The following is a 20,439-nucleotide window of genomic DNA, read 5'->3' on the forward strand; positions in this document are numbered from 1 at the left end:
CCTCCACCTTGAGTATTAAGTCATTCAAGGTACGCGATATCGACCAATCGGTTGGGCTTGGCCGGTCGCTCTTTAGTTGATAATTCGCAACAGACAGTATGCAAGATAACATCATAGATACAGATTTTCAGAATGTTGTCTCAAAATTTTCACATTATCTTAAAACTTGAGAATGAAATGACAAGTATGGATATAATATTTCGATATGATTACAATAATAAAGCACTTCAATGAGGTTGAAAGAAGCGATAACTTTTTTTTTGACGTGGAGGAAATCCGCACGGACACCCGAGTACCTGCGTCACCCTATAAGTCAGGGGGCCCCGGCCCCGGCCCCGTCCAACCAAACGTCCCAGTTTGGAAGGACGGCCTCGAGGACCCTTAGCCCCGGCGCGCCTGTTCTCATGCCGAGCCTAGCACGCCATCTGTCGAGCAGGGCCCGTCGAGCCCGACCCTCAACGTCGGCGCCCACCGGATCGACCTCGTCCGACAGACCCCGAGTGTGAAGGTAAATCTCGCGATACCTCAGTGCCTGCAGTTCGAAAGGGGGGAACCCGGCGAGCACCGCCGCTGCTGCCGCAAAAATGGTGTGGAAGCCCCTCACTACCCTGATGGCCGCCGTCCTCTGCAACCTCCTGACCTTCAGAAGACTGCGGCGGCTGGCTATCAGGTCCTCTGCCCAGATTGGAGCTCCATAGAGGAGCCTCGATCGCACCACGCCGGCGTACAGCCGGCGCACTCCGATGCCGGGCTAGCTGAACATGTACTGTAGAGATGCGTCGACATCTGGTAATCATTTTACCCGAAGAATAGGGTCTGCGTGTGGCGAGCCACAGGACAGAAACCGTTAGAATTGTCGTTTACACGCGTTTACTGTCGCGTGCCGCTATAACTATTTCTTTCAAGGACAGCTATAGAATTACTCCATACCTTTGTTAGGTAAAAACGTTCATCCCTTGACCGCGGTTACGTTCGGCGACTGGTTATCGCCTCGAGCCCAAGTTCACTATCATAAATCCCGAACAAACACAGTCGGATTGAATGACGACAATTGCTTAATTACGGCTATGGTAGAATCTAGATTAAAGTGTTAAGGGACTTTCCCAAAATTCTAAAGGGAAGGCTCCGGTGTCCTTTCATCATCGACATATATATTATTATTTAAATATGTAGTATTATTTAAGTATGTGTCAAATTTGATATTTCATCTTACCAATAATGGCACTAAAATCTCCATTTCTGTATGTCTCCTACTAAGGTCTGCGTGTGCTGCATGTAATTCGAAAAGAATCAGGCCTCGAATTCGATTTTCAGCTGAAACAAAAAGCTCAAATTATACGTACTATTACTATCCGTACCAAGTGGATGAGATACAATGAAATCGTAAAGTAAAGCATGACGTAAGTAAGCGTACTAATTGATCTGATTCAGGTAGGATCGTGCTCATTGCGCACATACATACGTAGGCAACTGTATGAATTTTTGAAATTGCCGATTTTTATAATCTTATGTAATTGACGATTTTTAAGAAAGCATACTAGTTATATTTGAAATAAAAATAGAGTTAAAATTAAAGATAATGTTTTTTCGTTGCAGCTTTGCTTTCTGATAAATTTGTAAAAGTTTATCAATTGCATGTTTATTGTTTTCTCTTATATATACCTATCATGTATAGCTATAAATGATATGCAGTGATATTTGTACCTACCATATCAAATTGCAAAGAAGAAATATTAGTAGTAATAACATAATATTAATATATCTTCTATACAAGGATTATTGGTAATTATTTACGACGTGGATGAACTTATCGATTTCACTGACCTTGAAATATGTCATCAAGATCAACGTTTTGAGCAATTTTTCCCTATATACATGTCGAGTTATCATTAGGGTTAGGGGCGTGTAACGAATCTTCATTTGGATTAGACATGGTTGTTACGCAATAGAAAAGATATTTACTAGTACAAATATGATTATTACAGAATTTGACAAGTAACCGCGGTAATTATATATTCGAAATGCTAATGGCAATGATCTTAGGCCCAATAACGAATCCACGGTCAACGGGGTAGCCAATGTGCTTTTTTCCAAAGTCCAAGTCGAACTGAACTCACTGGTCCACAATTCAAGTGTAACTCAACTTACTTATCTACAAGTAGATCTGCCCAATGTCGGGTGACCCGACGCTGGAGAATTTGAAGGCTGATAATACAAGGGAAATAAGGAATATGAGGCGTTGGATCGACACCAACGCCGAAATGAAAAGGGAACGTCGTGACAGGAGAATGGTGCCCACCCAGATGACTCTTAAGGAACAAGAGTGAATACACTGCGCTGGCTTGTCGGCAGCCGTTCAAACCAAGGTCGGCCAGTCGGCAAAAGGGAAAGGAATATCGCCGTTGAAAGAAAGAAGAACGACTAATAGGAGAAATCCGAGGCAAGAGAAGCTATCATATGCTGAGGCATGTGGTAGGAACAGACAAAATGCCGAAAGCGAGGGTGAATGGACGGCGATCGACAGGCGAAGAGGGATTAGGAGTGTAGCTGATAAGACCGATGAGGAGGCACTGAGAAATAAAAGTGGTAAGGATGAAAGAAGGGATATAGTAGCAAGGGGAAAGAGCGAAGCGATCCTGGTTAAAGTTGGCCAGGACGCTAACTGGTTAGATTCTTACAGAGAGGTAGTGGGAGCGAAAGATGTACTTGTTAAGAGCATGATACATGTACACTATACATGTGAATGTGTGTGTAAGCGTCAGAGGGCGTCCAGACCTTAGTTGGGACAAAAGACAATAGTCAGTCGTTAGAAGTATCTGGAAGAGTCGGTTGACAACAAGCGTACGTGCCAGTAGGATTACGTCTTTAGAGTGTAAGATATATGTATAACTGTTGTGTGCTAAATAAAGGAACTTATTTGTATTTCCGAATTCCTCCTATATCTTTACATGGTAGTAGAGCGTGGTTCATAGTTTTGCAAGTTATTTAGTGCGTGGTTTTCAATCTTGAAAGTTAGTTCGAGTGAGTTTTCAGTAAGGGAAGAAACCTTCAAAGGTTACAAAGAGGAAAGATATACTTCGAGCACGTAGGAACGCTTGAGTAAGAGATAAGGAATCATTTATCGGAATCATGATCGGAAATCATGATACCTATATTCGATCGTGAGGATTACGGTATGTGGAAGCAAAGAATAACGATGTTTCTCAGGTATAAAGAATGCGAGATTGTCACAACTAGGGTGAAGACCGAAACCGACAGTGAAGACTGGGACAAAAAGGATCTGAAGGCAATAAATATAATTTACAGTGTCATCACAAATAGACAATTGGAATATATTAGAGAAGAAAAAACGGCGTATGAGATAGTGAAAAAGTTCAATGAAATGTACTTGAAAGAGACGACGGCACTACAGATCGTATGCAGAAGGAGATTGGAAAAGATAAGACTTGACAACTACAGTGATTCAGCATCGTTCTTTAGCGATTTCGAAAAATTAATAAACGAATTAAAATGTGCGGGTGCACAAGTGAGTGAGAGGGAAAAATTAAATTATATGCTGAATACGTTACCCGAAGAATACAGCTACATAACGGATATAATAGATGCATTGAAAGAAGAAAATCAAACGGTAGCGTATGTAAAAAATAAAATTGAAATAGCGGAGAAGAAAAATAAGTCCAATCGAGGAGAAATGCAATCCAACGCCTTTTCTGCAAAAAAGGAAGGATGCTTCAGATGTGGAAGTGTAGGACACTTTGCGAGAGAGTGTCAAAATGGCGTCCAAGCGAGAAGCAGTAACAGTTTTTGGCGTGGGTCAACACGTGGTCGCAGCAGAGGAAGAGGAAACAAAGGCAATACGAGCAGGGGATGTGAAAATTTCCATCGTCAATCAACAACCGGCACGAGCGAGCATGGTAACTCAAAAACAGGCACATGGATAGTGTCACGGTGGTCCCGGGAATACAGCGATAGGATAATCATATCTCATATACCTTAGCCATCGAAACAATAACTAAGCAGTAATAGGATGCTAATGTAATCGGCATCCAGCGATAACCCCTCCACAGGAACCAAACCCTTGATATAAAAACCCTCCCAAGTCAATACTCGACATTCTATTCTATTCTGTTATAACATTCTGTATCGTTACTCTGTCAGTTGCTAATAAATTTTGTAATAACGATCATAATTGAAATACGAGTCTCTCGCCTCTCCTGCGGAACGTGAAGTAATCTCGAATCGACATGACAATAGCAACAGCGCACGCAGCACACAGCAGTGAGGTGAACGAGATAAGTGCTAATGAAATAATGTGGCTATTAGGTAGCGGTTGTACAGATCACATAATTAATAATGTCAATTATTTTGATAAATCTGTCGACCTTAAAGAACCGGTAAATATATATTTAGGCGATAATAGATCGATAAAGGCAACAAAAGTAGGGAATGTTATAAGCTATTTTGAAGCATTTGGAAAGCAAAATAAAATAAATATGAATAATGTTTTTTATGCGAAAGAAATGTCCGCAAACTTGATTAGTTTAGGCAAGTTAACAGATGATAAGAACACGGTTATTTCAAAAGGAAATATTGCAAAAGTAATAGAAGAGTACAATAAACTTACAGCGGTAGCGGTTAAAGAAAATGGAACATATAGAATGAAAAGTATATTGAAAGGGAAGGAGCACTTAGCAAACAGTGCCGAACGTATGAGTAAAAAGGAAAGATGGCATAGGATAGGATGCTAGGACACGTAAATTTTAAATATTTAAATATTTTGGGTAAGGAGCAGCTAGTGACTGGTATACCGAATGAATTTGAAAAGGAATTTTTGAAATGTAGGGTGTGCATAGAAAGTAAAATGCATAATTTACCATTCAAAAATAATCGAACCAAGGCTAGGGAGATAATGGAAATTATTCATACGGACGTGTGCGGTCCCTTTAAGACTACCGGATTCAATGAAGAGAAATATTTCATCTTATTTATCGATGATTATAGTAAAATAGCTAGAATTTATTGTATAAAATCAAAAGATGAGGTCTTTGATTGTTTCGTACAGCTTGTAAATGAAGCCGAGAATTTAACGAACAAGAGGTTAAAAATATTGAGATGCAATAATGGAGAAGAACATTTAAATAATCGAATTTATAAATTTGCTAGAGATAAAGGTATCAGAATAAATAATTGCCCAACCTACATACATGAATTAAACGGGACAGCGGAAAGGTATAATAGAACAGTGATAGACATGGCACGTTGCTTGTTAGCGGAAGCGAAAGTATATAAAAGGTACTGGCCGAAAATAGTTTGTACAGCGGTATACTTGAAAAATCGAATACTGGTAAATACTATAGAGAGAAAGATACCTTTTGAAATATTCTTCGGGAGAAAACCAAGTGTTGAAAATCTACATCTATATGGAAGTAAAGTTTTTGTAAGAAGATCAGAACAAAAAAGAGTTTTGTGGCGGCGCACGAGCACGGAACTTTCCAACGGCTTCGCGACACAAAGCGCTATATCTTCAAAGCGTAAGGCCGACGCGCCTAATGTGTCATCGATATTCCTATGGTTCTTCCGCCGAATGTTTGGAAGAATGCACGCGCGGCAACCGCCGCGGTACATCTAATAAACGCGTGTGTAGTAGGGATATCGAAGGGCAACTAAGAAAAGAATCCGTTCGGTTTCGAACAAGGAGTCATTCTGCCTCCAGCCGCGAAGTGCGAAAGGTTCAGTATCATAGCGACGCAAACACAAGCCGAGACACGCGATTATAAACTCTCGATGGTTAATCGTTAAGTGTGAATCGTATGAATTGTTGACTCGTTGATTGTTATAAGTAATAAACTTTTTGTTGAACATCGGAGTATTCCTTCTGCACCTATCACGACATACCACCTCAGTTTCTAAATGGGATAAGAAGGCAGACATGGGAATTTTGTTAAGATATAGTGAAGTAGGTTACAGAGTGTTATTAGGTGGGAAAATAACAGTAGCTAGACGTGTAGAGGTCATAGAAACAGACACAAAATGTGTCGGTTTTATGGAGAATTCATTCGATAAAGATAACGATGACATTGAGGATAATGATTTATTGGTAAGCGTGAATAAGGAAGAGTTAGAAAGTAGGGAAGATGAAAATGATAACAGTCCTGGAAGCTTAAACATCCGTAGGAGATCTACACGTAATAAGAGAAATCCAGTAAGGTATCCAGAAAAAGAAAACATTAGTGAAATCCATGCAAATTATTGTAGAGTAGATATCCCTTGTACATTTGAGGAGGCGATTTGTTGTGAAAATAGCGAAGATTGGAAACAAGCTATGGATAAGGAAATAGAATGTCTTTATAAGAATAAAACTTGAAAATTGGTAGAAAGGATAAAAGGCAAAGAAGTATTAAATGTAAAATGGGTTTATACGAGAAAATCAGATGACAGGTCTAAGGCTAGATTAGTGGTAAGAGGATTCCAACAAAGAAACGTAGCCGATGACATATATTCCTCAGTAGCGAGTAATCAGACTTTTAAGATATTGCTATCATATTGTTGTCAAAATGGATTAATTATTGAGCAAATGGATATAGAAACTGCTTTTTTAAATGGTGAAGTAACCTCGGAGATATATGTAAATTAACCAAAGGGATATACGGACGGAACGAATAGAGTTTGTAAACTATCGAAAGCGCTTTAAGAGTTAAAAGAAAGTCCAAGGGACTGGTATGAGTGTTTTGATAGGTATGTGACGAGATTAGGTTTTAAGAAGAATAACATAGAGTTGTGTCTATATACACGTGGAGAGGGAGAAAATGTTGTTTATTTGTTAATGTATGTAGACGATTTGCTAATTTGTAGTAAAAACAAAAGGAAGATACAAAGTGTAAAGAAGTTATTAACTAATAGATTTGAAATGAAAGATTTAGGTGAAGTCAAAGAATATCTCGGAATAAATATAGAGTATGATTATTTCAAAAATGAAATGAGATTAAGCCAAAAGAAATACATTGAATCATTAGCAAACAAATATAAGTTACAAAATGGCAAATTGTACTGTACACCTATGGAGACCAAGCTAGAAATTGAAAAAGCTGAGATAAATAGAGAGGATATTGGATACAAAAATTTAATTGGCACATTGTTGTATATTAGTGTAAATACCAGACCCGATATAAGTTGTAGTGTGAATTATTTGAGTAGATTTCAAGATTATTGTAATGAGATACATTTTAAATATGCTTTGCGAATATTGAAATATTTGTACCGGACTAGAGATTTAAGATTAGATTATAAAAGGAATGAAAAATGTGAAACGATAGATTGTTATGTGGACGCTGATTGGGCAGGAGATCATTTAGATAGGAAATCGACTCTGGATATGTAATTAGATTGTATGGAAATGTAATCGGTTGGAAGTCTAAAAAACAAAGGTGTGTGACAAAAGCCTCGACCTATGCAGAGTATGTAGCTCTACCGGAAGCGACGAATGAATTAATGTCTATTAGGGAAATTATGAAAATCATCAATGTAAATTTAGACGATAACCCTGTACAAATTTATGAGGATAACTCTGAAGTGGTAAGTATAGCAAAGCATGGAAATTTTACAAAAAATTCTAAACACATTAAAGTTCATTATCACTATGTTCACGAGTGCTTAAAGGAGAACAAGATAAACATACTTAAAGTAAGTACAGACGAAAATACTGCGGATATTTTTACGAAGGCACTGTGTAGAGAGAAATTCGAAAGGTTTAGGTCATGGATGAATGTAAACTAAGAGAAATGTAAATAGAGCAATAAGTGTTAAAGTTTCTGTTACATAATTTCTCAAAGCATGTAAATACGATTAAGTGTACAGTATAAATGTAAGGAGGCGTGTTAGGAACATGATACATTTACACTGTACATGTGAATGTGTGTGTAAGCGTCGAAGAGCGTCCAGGCCTTAGTTGGGACAAAAGACAATAGTAAGTCGTTAGAAGTATCTGGAAGAATTGGTTGACAACAAGCGTGCGTGCGAGTAGGATTTCGAGGTCTAAGATATATGTATAACTGTTGTGTGCTAAATAAAGGAAATTATTTGTATTTCCGAATCCCTTCTATATCTTTACAGTACTCAAGGAAACAACTGGTGTGAGGAAGACCAGGGCAGGGCACATCTTGATTGAAATTAATAATAAGGTACCGGCGCACGAGGTTGCAGTGAAACTGAAGACGGCCATGAAGAAGGACATGGAAATATCAAGTAGGGAGACATTGAGATAAAAAATATAGATCCCATTGCTACCAGGGAGGAGCTGACCGAGGACACCGAGCTGGACATCAAGGAGGAAATATGAATTCAGATAAAATCGCTGAGAACCCAGCAGGCGATGGTGGTAGCTCCAGTGAATAGCATTCCACGTGAGAAATCCACCATCAGGATTAGGACAGGATTGACAATAGCAACAGCCAGAGTTATCCCGAATGTCCTCAGATGCTATAGATGTCACATGCTGGGGCATAATGTGTACGGTACTGAGTACAAGGAGGGAGCTATGTCGGAGGTGTGACGATAGGGATCACGCTATAAACGGCTGCAGCAAAGAGCCAAGATGTGCGATCTGCGCGGCAGAGAGAAGAGACAACCTGAGACATATAACAGGATCACTGGCATGTCCAGCGGTGAAGGATACGATGAGAGGAGGAAATAGACTTAGAAGATAATAATCCTAATTTAAAGTTTGAATAGGTGTAGGTTGGCCCAAGAGCTAATGTATCAGTATGTCTGCAAAACTAAAGTCGACGTGGTCCTTATCACTGAGCTTTATCAACAGAAGGCTTACTGGTGTAACGATAACAAAGGTGATGCATCGTTGTGGGTGATCCTGTTCAGAGGAAAACATCCAGATGAAAGTACTGTGACAACCAGCAACGGACTAGTGAGCATTACTGTTAACGACGTGCATTGCTTTCGGGGTATTATTCCCCCAATGTCAAACCAGAAGAATTTTACGAATACTTAAGGGAAATGGAGATCATCATCCAGACAAACAGGAAGAGTTATCCCTCAGTGATGATCGCCGGCGATTTTAACACGAAGACTACTGCGTGGGGCGGCTAGAGAACTGATCGCTGGGAGACGAATCCAATGAATATGTTGGTAAAGAATGGTATCGTACCCATCAATATGAGGGAAAGCTATGCGTTCCGTAGGAACGGGAGAACGAGTTTCATCGATGTGATCAGTACGGATTGAAGACTGGCCAAGAAATACGTGAGAGAGAAAATAGCAAATGTGTGGATAGCGTCAGACCATACGTATGTCCTGCATGATTTTAAAACGAGAAAGACGAGGCGTAACCGAAAAAATTTTAGGTATACTTCGAAGGATGCCGATTTAAATAAAGTTATTTTAAAATTTTACGAAATCTAGTAAACCTCAGTGAAAGGATACCTGCGATATGGAAGGTGACGAAGGTGGTACCTATCCGGAAACCGGGTAGGGACCCCATAATACTATCGTTGTACCAGTCGATCAGTATGTTGCCAACACTTAGTAAAGTCTAGGAACATGCCTTCAAGAATTTGACCAAGGAAAAGCTGGGGCTCGACCCCTTCCATATAAACCAGTTTGGATTTTGCAAGAGGAAGAACACGGTGGACGCGCTGCGCCGGGTAGTTGAATTGGCGGACAGCTTCAGAAGAAAAAAACGGATATGTGTGCTTGCAGCGGTGGATATTAAGAATGTGTTCAATGCTCTTACTGGAATAAGATTCTGCTGGAGGCTGAAGCGAGAGGGATGCCCCGGAAGCTTTTATGTCTTCTAGGCAGCTACCTGAAAGACAGGAAGATTGTAATCCGTAACAGCGGAGGGACGGTGAAGAGGAAAGTTTACCCGGGTGTCCTACAGGGTTCTATATTAGGTTCCCTGTTATGGAATCTTTTATACGAAGGCCTCCTGAAGGAGCTTCAGGATATCCCTCGTTTGAATGCGGTCGCCTTTGCCGACGAACTGGCACTGATACTTGACATAACTAGCCAAGAGGAGATCGGGGTAAGCTTGGGCAATGAATGTAGTGACACTGTGATGTGCTGACAATAGATTAGTGATAGCACACGAAAAGACGGAGGTAATCCTGCCCACCGGGAAACATAATCCCAATGTCATGGACATTTAGATTGAGAGTCATCCAGTGAGAACCAAGAAAGGGATCAGATACCTTGGGGTGCAGTTGCATAATTGCAGGAGGTTCGGAGCTCACTTTGACAAAGTCCGTGGCAAGGCGGATTTATTCATGGAGGCGCTGAGGATGTTGCTAGCTAACGTTAACGGGTCCACTGTCTCAGTCAGGAAACTTTACTATGGAATATGGGAGACAGTGGTGCTTTATGCTGTTGATCAGGAAAAACAGAAACATCTTCCAGGGGGCAGCATTCGTAAAATCGTCTACGGCCTACAGCACTGCATCGCATGCAGTGCCGTGCGTATTGACGGGCACAATGCCGATTTACTACAAAGCGGAACTCCGGGCCGAGATGTATGAAGTAAAGAAGAATTACCAACAAGAACATTATGAGAGTCGGTCTAGCGTAGGAATTGCTTCAAATTTCGTGGAAAGGATGAAGGCAGTGAAAGAACGTATAGACGACAAGTGGAGGAAGAATGGAGCACTTATAGAAATGACAATTGGACGAAGAAATTAATAGGGGACGCTTGTACTTTCAAGAAGTGCAAAAGAAATATTGATCATTGGACGATGCAACTATTGGCCGGATACGAGATATTGAACGTGTATCATAGGGCTATCAGCAAAGAGGTTCATTCTAGATGCTGGGATGCGACACAGAAGGAGACGACACGGAGCATGCGTTGTGACACTGTCCTAGGTGGATCCTCGGCAGAACCAAATTGGGGAGCTACATCGGCACGCTATTGACGACGGAAAATATTATTGAAGAGGTAATCATGATGACAACTGGAGTTACTTATTATTATACATTACTTATTATTATTATATATTATTATATTATTATTATTATTATATTATATTATATATTATACATACTTATTATTACTAAAATGAAGTCACTTGCGGTCGACCCTGACGTGAAGGGGTGGGACACTTCCCCTGACGGGAAGTTCGAACTAAAAGAACCTAATGTGAAATCCGAGTGCCACTGAGAAGAACGGCGTAGATAAACTCCATGACGTGTCATTATTTATTGATTATTTATGGAGGAAAGGACTAAAGGAAACATTAATACTTTGTACTCGAAAATTCCATGAGGTGATTAAAAAAAGAAGCTATGGTCAAGACATGTAGCTAAACTATGGAAAGAAAGAGAACAAAGCTAAAGGCTAAAAACATTATATACTGGTGGACACGGGAGATTGAGATGGGTGGGAAAGAACTGATCAAGAAAAGGTATATTTTAAAAACTTTGAAATAGAGAAGTAGACTACACCTAGAAGAGATTCGTAGTGCTGGGAGAAGGAATGGCTAAAAATGAGCGGAAATGACATGATGTACTCGGTTAAACTCCGACCTAGCCAGGAAGTTAAAAAGCTCGAAAGTAACCTTAGGTTATGCGCGCGCTCATCATCACGATACCCGAGGAGGAGAGAGTGGAGAACGGCGAATTGGAAATTGTACAATTACCCTCATCTCCCGGGGATCCCTGACGCCTAACCAACAAGAATTTGGTACTATTTCGCATTCTTTCTAGGGTGTGCAATTTCTATATATATTTGCAAATATTTGCATATTTTCAAAAAGAGGGAAATTCTCAACTGCCCTAAGCAATGTGCAATACACACTCAGAAGGAAAGGTAAAGAAGTACGGGGGTTTCTGTGAAAGTATTGGACGGGCAGGTATACGGTTGTATTAAATACATTATAATTTGTTAAAAATTACCCTGATCCCTCCGTCAAATTCCTATAACAATAACAACGGTGGCATCAGAAAATATTAATCGAGTAAACAAATTAAATAACAAAATGTTTCCAGGAATTCCTTGAAATCCTACCATCATGTATTTGTATTTGAGTATTTTGCGTATCTATGGTGAAGTGAATCAGCTAATTTTAACACATAAGACTCGTTGAATTTGTCAGAAATGAGTAAGGTAAATGAAGGTAACATGGAATAATTGTCGTTAGTTATCATTTCTTAAATAAAATACATTACCAGGAACGAGTGTCTTGAGCAATTTATCCAGTTTTTTGCATAATTCTATTTTCTCGATGAGAAGATCTTTTTCTACTGCTGCTAATCCTCCAGTTTGTTGTCCAATCAATTGAGCCAGAGCAATCGTTACATCAATGTTGTAAAAATGATTTGGGTGGAGAGTACTTTCGTAACGACTTATAAATTCGTTACATGCAATAATGTCATTTTTCTTCATGGTTGAAAGGTATATACCAATATTTTCTAATATTTTTTCAATTTCCGCATAAGGAACAATTGATTCACAAATTTTGCATATATAATCCTGTTCCTGTTCAAAAAAAGTTTTTGGTAACATGTATCCTGGACAATTCCTGGAAAGAAGCAAACAGATAAAATCATTCTTGTATACAAATAATTTGAAAAATAACGTTCCCCAACTTTTCGTAGTATTTTTGTGTTAAAGAGAAAGTGTTTAAGACTTTAAGAGCTCATAGTACTTTTCAAGAGAGCGTGTAATTATCATAGATTCTGAAAGCAACTCTTTTGCTGTAAAATTAATTTTTTTTATTTACAAGTGTCTGACATTGTACGTCAGCCACTTCGCAACATATTCCAAATAAGCCACAGCATAGATTTAGTTTAAAAGTACTATAACGTTGCCACTCTCATTCCTGGACCATCAATATAAAAATGACTACTTTATGTTATTTTTATTTTTATTTAGAAAAAATTGTATTTTAGTTTAAATTATGTATTTTTCTTTAAGATTAAATCAGGATTATTATTAATATAAGCTCGCGTTTATTTTTTATATTTTTTTTATAAAAAATTAGCAACAAAATATATTCGAGGCCAGACACTACGCATCCACGTGAGTGCATCACATAATCACGACTATCAAGCATAAATAGGGGGCTGGTAGTTCGATTCAGTTCCTTGATTAGTGGCTTCAAGAACCGACTTAGAGACTAGATCTTTGAGAAACCAAGAGACTCATAATCGGTTGATTCGCTTCAAGTTTAATGAGCTCGCGAAGAGCTTAATCACCTAGAATTTGCCTGATCCGGTTTTATCTGTCTGTGTAGAGCTCTCAAGATCAACTTGATTAAATTAGCTAACGAAGGAACACTTTTGGTTTAAGGACACACTCTGGGATAAATCTAATGTTGATTTAAGGTTGAGTTAAGATTCGTTCCACGTCTAATGATCTAGCGAGGAGCGGAGCTTCTTAGTAGCGATGTTGTTCAATAAAACTTACTGGATTTACTGAGTTTGAGCTTTATTTACAAAGCCTGTCGCACATGCGCAGTCAGTTTAATTAATAAGATAGATTTTAAGCATCTCAATTATCGTACATATTGAAAACGTTTCAGAATATTATAAACTTCCGTATTCAAACTTTCAATATTATATCATTATCATTCAAATACTTGTCATTTCAGTTTATTATATTAGTATTGTTGTATTTATTGTATCACTATTATTATTCATATTATTTTCATTGAATAAATCTCTGTTTAAAGATCTTAACTTGTGAATTTCTACTCTAAACGCGCCACACGAACATTATTTCCACTCTTACTCCACTCTTACGCCACTGATGCTAACCGTTCTTTTATCAATAACAGGTGCCATAACCTCTGAGAGCACTTCTTCAAGATTGTCGTTATAATATTTATTAATGCCAACAAAAATTATTTCACAGCAATCTAGACGAAGAAGCTTCGAAGTATGATTGAAGCGTGAATTACAAGCTCTTTTGGATAGTAGAATTTCCATTATTCGAATTTATGGAGGAAATTAATGGAGTGACGACTGCTTGAATGAGGGAATTTGTGGATGGTAGAACACGCGTGTTTTATTATCATTATCGTTCCACTTTTCAAAAAGAATAATTCAAGAACAATTACAAAAAATACAATATAATATAAATTTTTAAAATCATTTATGGATTTCATATTTTTTTTTTACTGCTATATCTAATAAATTTGTTAATAGCTTGAGCTGCGTTGAATCATCCTATTTATACCTGAAGACAGTGGTTTCCAACGTGGAAGGCGCGGAATATTGCCAGGGGAGGCGGCAACATTTTTTAATAAAACATTAATTTTCATACCATAATATCTACAAATAAATAAAACTTCATATTGTAAAGCACGTATATGTTATAGCAAAATTTTATTATTATTCTGTTAATTGTAGTTTTCAACTTTTTTTATTATTTAAAACGTGTTTATATTATTATATCTGTTAAAAAAGTAAAAGGTAGGGAGGCGCGGAAAGAAATTTTTTTTTAGGAGAAGCATAGTAGCATAAAGGTTGGAAACCGCTGTCTCAAGACACTTAAGTCCATTAATGTCATGCTGGCCCCAAACGTCTTAGGAATCGCCGAGGAGGACGCGTGGGATCAGTGGCGATCCCAGCTGAACAACGAGAGAGGCGAACATCGAGACGCGGAGGCGGTCCTTCCAAACTGGGAAACATGGAGAAGCTGCCGCGACCTCCCGCTCACCTATAGGATGATCCAGGTGCTCACGGGACACGACGTATTCGGCGAGTAACTGAGGAAAATCAGACGGGAGAGACGGACATCTATCACCACTGCGGGGAGGGTAGGGACACGACGCAGCACACGCTGAAGCTTTGTCCGGCATGGGAGCTGTCCCGCTACACCCTGTGACACGTCATAGGTAAAAGATTGATCCCCCTCGGCGATTGTACAAGCGATGCTGAGCGGGCCACAGGAATACGAGGCTGCCCGCCTCTTTTGCGAGCGAGTTATGCTCGCAAAGGAACGAGCAGAAAGGGAGAGAAAGAAAAACTCACACCCTTGTAGGATAACGCGATGGAGGGGGATGGCGGTCAGGCGGTCTGGAGCCGCTCCATCGTCGTCTCAACGGACCACGACTAAAAGGGGGGATAGCGCTAGGGACAATGCCCTCCCCCCTCTAACACCAAATTCAACAGTCGGAGAATCATTAAAACTGGCTCGAACAAGAGGACGGGGGAAAGGGGTACAACTGAAGACAATTCATAAGAGGTTCCTGGAGCACTCCTATCATACGCGTAGGATGGGCATCGTGGAGTTTTAGTCAGTAAGAGTTCGACATTACTCTGCTGTTATCGATTATTAGCAACAGCGGAGTGTCCATGAGGATTTCTCCACGTACAAGAAAAGAAGGTCCATTAACGGTTCATAAACGTTTCGAAATAAGAAGACTTTATTATGTCTGAAGATCACTTTCTTGTGGACTTCTGAACGCGCTCTACCTCAACACTAAAGTAATAGAAAGATATGAAATTATAGAAGGACATACTTAGAAATATTGTGTAATTAATGATACGTTTGGGTGGTGGAACGTCTCAATAATAAATTATTCTGATAATAGGTCTTCAGATACTGGAAGTCTCACTATATTGACTTTTACCGAGAAAAGATACAAAAGTCACGCGCAGCTCGAACACATAGCTTACTATTTGGCTTTTTACGTTTTATATTTAAATCAAAATTCGTCTGTGACTCCTGCATTAGATAGAATGGAGGTTATCAATCCGTTAGGAAGATACTTTCGTTTAGGTAAGAATCTGATGGAGGAATAAAAGATTTGTTGGATCCTCATGTCGGAAGTTGGTGAAAATACGGAAAAATTCAATAAAACAGTCGTCGCAGAACCGGAAAAAATATTAATTCATCTAGTATATCGATGGAAGACGTTTACAGGTAGATGGGAATAACCGATTTTTCTACTAGATACCATTCCGAAAATTCCTAATTTATAAATTTATTGGAAAAGTACAGGGAAAACTTAAATTACGGTATATGTATGTTGTACATACTATCTTCTGTTGGTAACTTTAAGTTAATGTACAGATATATATTGAATGAAACTCAAAATGATGGCGGCAAGCAGAACGGACACGTGCACGTCGCTCCGTAGGCATAACCGAAATATCTGGGTATATTAAAGAATTCGGGCGGAAAGTGCACGAAAGTGAAGTTTCTAGTGCTCCGGAATGAGTGGGAACACAAGAGATAGGTGAGCTCGCTGGTATAAAAGCGAGAGAAACGATTGAAAGTGCTGTGTGTGAAAAGTGAGGTTAGGGGCAGAGCGGGGGCCATCTTGGGTCGCGCGACCGAAGCGCCACCGTGCGGGCTACCTGGGTAACCAAGGAGTGGTGGAGAGCGCCCCCGTGGAGGGCCAGTCAGAACTCCCCGCGTCGAACAGACACGAATCGCATACACGCGGAAAGATACAGTGGGATTATACGACGACCGGCTACGTTGAAGGACATCCATCTCAAACATACATATATATATGTATGTATATTAAGACAAACACAATATGGACAAGTACTGTAAGTCAAGTAAACTTACGGCTCAGGGGGTTTCGGAGCTTCCAGGCCCCGTCGGGGATTCGAGTAGCGTCCCAGGCTCGACCCGACGGTCACCCAACGACTGGACGAACGGCGAGGGGAAGGTCGATCCCAGGGCCTCCCCTCGTTCGGTAAACACGACCGGGGACCAAGAAACATCCGCAGTTGTCACAGAGGAAAAGACGTGCACGAAAAGCACTAGAAGATACCTCGAATTTGATGAAGACATCGCGGGAATCATCGAGGATGTCGAGATGCCAATGCAGGCACTCAAGGATAAGACACCACCCACCGAAAAGGCGACCCGAATCGCCAAGGAAAAAATCTTCAAAGGTGACAAGATCACCAGATATATGAGAAAGTCCCCAGTGGAGGGGAGCGCGTGCAAGACAACGAGAAGCCTGGCCAGGAGCCAGCCGAGGGCAACGAGGGACGAAGCGGCCAGCACCTCGGAGCTAGACACACCGGCGGAAATGTCGGACAGCGGCAGCGAAGCGGCGGCACCAAGGGAATGTCTCAGGAGGAAGGCCATGGCGAACAGAGCAACGGCCGAGACCGAAGGCAACGACGAGGACAGTATCGTCATTAAGATGAGCGAATGGAAGGCGATGACGGAAATCATCACAGAAGTCTTCCGCGAAATCCAATACATAGGTAGCAGACTCTACCTCATGAGCAAAAAGGATACCGACATCAAGAAAAGGAGGGACGCCATCAGTAAAAAAGCGATCAAGCTCCACTCGATGTTGGACGAGATGAGGCTCAAGAGGAACGCGAGGACAGTCACGGCCACCAGGATGACCACCCCTCCGGGGAGGAGTGAGGAGAAGGAAGGAAAAAGGAAGGAGATATCGCCCGTCGAGGGGAAGGGCGACACCAAGAGGAAGAGAACAACGACAGTGGAGGCCTCCTACGCAGGAGCCTGTGCCGGCAACAGCTCGGCAAAAGCGACTACGGAATGCACGGACAGCGATGTAAAGGAAGACTGGATCCCTATCCGCGGAAGGAGAGGAAAAGGAACGGACACCCCGACGGTGGTCAGGAAGGCGAACGCAGGAAGGGCGGCATTGGACAAGCCAAAGAGGCCGGAGGGACCGAAGAGGATACGTAACAGACCCGAAGCCATCCTCGTCAAAGTAGGGCAGGACAAGGAGTGGATCCAGGTCTACAAAGATATGATGGGGGCAAGGGGGACCCTAAAAGAGAGCTGTGGGATTAGGAGGACCAGAACAGGTGACATCCTGATCGAGCTGAAAGCAGGTAGCAACGCCAAAAAGACCGCGGCGGATATGAACACGGCGCTAAGAGGCAAGGTGAGAGCGCTACCAATGCGCGACAAGACCTCCGTAGAGATCAGGGATATAGACTCGCTCGTAGGCAAGGAAGAACTAGCCAGGGAGATAGTAGAACAACTGGGCATAAGCGACATTACTGAGGTCGAAGTAAAGACCCTAAAAATGGCGCCGTGGGGCACCCAATCGGCAATAGTGACGATGCCGAAAGCCTATCTGGCCAAAGAGGGGGCGAGCCGGAAGATCAGAACTGGCTTGACGATAGCCTCGATAAAGGCACTACCCAATGTGGTAAAGTGCTTCAGATGTCACATGTTCGGGCATATCGCGAACAAGTGCACGGCGATAAGCCCTGGAAAGGAGATTTGCAGGAAGTGCGGAGCCAAAGACCACACGATAGCTGCCTGCGTCAACGCACCCTACTGCTCCATCTGCAGCAAGGAGAAAGGAGTGAAATTTGACCACGTAACCGGATCCCTGGCTTGTCCAGAATATAGAAGGCGGTTGAAAGCGAGTGAATGAGGATACTGCAGATAAACCTCAACAGATACAAGCTGGCGCAGGACATGATGCACCAATGCGCGATCGAACTTAGGCCGGATATAATAATAATTTCCGAGCCGAACAGGCAGCTACCGCACTGGTTTAATGACACCAAAGGAGACGCCTCGATATGGGTCACACTCCTCAATGGCAAGCTGCCTGATGAAACAACGGAGGTCAAGAGCGACGGGATAGTGGGCGTCCGCGTTGGCGACGTCTTCTGCTTGAGCTGATACCGTTCGCCCAACATAAATAAGCCAGCATACTGCAAATACATAGACACGCTGTCTGCTATGACGAAGAGCGTTGCAAGAAGACACGACAAGGTCGTCGTGGCCAGAGACTTCAACGCAAAGTCAACCTGTTGGGGAGGATCGACCACAGACAAGAGAGGGAGAGTCTTAATGGAGGCACTAAGCGGCCACCGGGTGTTTCCATTGAGGCTCAAGGAAAAGTACACCTTCTTCATGAACGGGAAGACGAGCTTCCCCGACATAATAAGCGTATCCAACAAGGTCAGCGAGATACACGCCGGAAGCGCGGTCTTGGACAAATACTCGGCCTCGGACCATCTGTACGTGCTCCACAGGTTTAAGACGAGGAGGACCCGAACCGTATCGAAGTTCTACAGGTACGTGACCAAGGACATGTCGCCGGAGGAGTTCCTGAGCAGATTCGACGACACACTGAAGAAGGAGGACCTCAACGCGGCTATCGGTGAGGATGGGGCCGAGCCCTTGCAGAAGAGCATCGAAGGTACGAGCGAAGGGATGCTAAGGAAGTCGAACGGTGCGGCGAGCCGCAAGTACGCGAACTACTGGTGGAAACCGATGATCGCGGAACTGAGAGCGCAGGCGCACAAAGCGCTCAGGAAGGTGACGAGAGAAAGAAAGAAGAATGCCGGCAACAACGAGCCCCTCGTCAACGCCTACAAGGAGATCCGTAGGCAGTTAAAAAAGGAGATCGTCTGTAGCAAAAAAACAGCTTGGGCAGAATACTGCAAGATACTGGAGAGCGACCCTTGGGGCAAACCCTATCGCACGGTCATGAAGAAATGTAAAAGCAAGGGACCAACAAACGACATGCCGATCGACATGGTTAAGGCAGTCCTACAGAGGCTATTCAGCCTGGGACACGGACCCCCCCCATTATGAGGGCCGCCAAGAGGCAGAGACCGAAGAAGAAGGAGATATTAGCCTCAGCATCGCCATCGGCGAAGGCGATGTCGTCGATGCCGCCGGAAGAATGAACTCCGAGAAGGCTGCAGGAGTCGATGGCGTGCCGGGCGAGATCGCGAAGCTGGTAGCGAGTCGCAGGAGCGAGCTCGTGACAAGGGAGTTCAACGGCATCACCGAATCAGGAAGGATCCCAGACTGCTGGAAGACGGTCAGAGTAATACTGCTAAGGAAACCGGGAAAGGATCCCAGTCTCCCCAACGCGTACCGGCCGATAGGCATACTCCCAACCATGAGCAAGATCTGGGAAAAATGCTTTAAGAGGATCATCGAGAGATGCATCGGGACGGACCCGTTCCATCGGAGGCAATATGGCTTCAGAAAGAAGAGGAGCACGGTAGATGCCATCACGCAGGTGATGAAGGTTGCCAACATCTGCAAACAGAAGAAGGTAATATGCGTGATGATCACCCTGGATATTAGCAATGCCTTCAATTCGCTCAGCTGGAAGAGCATATACGAGGAATTTGACAAGAGGAAGCTGCCATGGAAGGTCAAAAGGCTAATCGGCAGTTACCTATCCGGACGGAGGATCATCGTGAGCAACCAGCACGGCACGGTGGAGCACGAGGTGGCGGCGGGAGTTCCGCAGGGATGCATCCTCGGACCATTCCTGTGGAACTTGGTATACGACCGGTTGCTCGAGAGACTCGACAACATGCCAATGGTCAGAGCAACCGCCTTCGCGGATGATCTGGCCATCACATGTTCCGTCGGGAGGAACGAAGATGCCTCCGTCAAGGTCAACACGATGCTAAGGATCGCCAACGATTGGTGCACGAGTGTCGGGCTCACCCTGGCGAGGGAAAAGACGGAGGTCATGCTCATCACAAGCTTGCGAGTGC

General features: G+C 42.3%; 1 protein-coding gene across 1 annotated transcript in view; it reads right to left on the bottom strand.

The window, feature by feature from the left end:
• Nucleotides 1-1,014: 1,014 nt before the first annotated feature.
• Nucleotides 1,015-20,439, bottom strand: part of LOC125386706 — a 56,548-nt gene continuing 37,123 nt past the window's right edge. The window contains exons 3-4 of the mRNA XM_048413793.1: nucleotides 12,169-12,521; nucleotides 1,015-1,314 (exon numbers count right to left, since the gene is read on the bottom strand). Of these exons, the coding sequence (XP_048269750.1) occupies nucleotides 1,205-1,314; nucleotides 12,169-12,521 (463 nt within the window). The 3' untranslated portion in view covers nucleotides 1,015-1,204. The remainder of the gene's footprint in view (nucleotides 1,315-12,168; nucleotides 12,522-20,439) is intronic.

The sequence above is a fragment of the Bombus terrestris genome, chromosome 17 (assembly GCF_910591885.1).
Source record: "Bombus terrestris chromosome 17, iyBomTerr1.2, whole genome shotgun sequence".
NCBI lineage: Eukaryota > Metazoa > Arthropoda > Insecta > Hymenoptera > Apidae > Bombus > Bombus terrestris.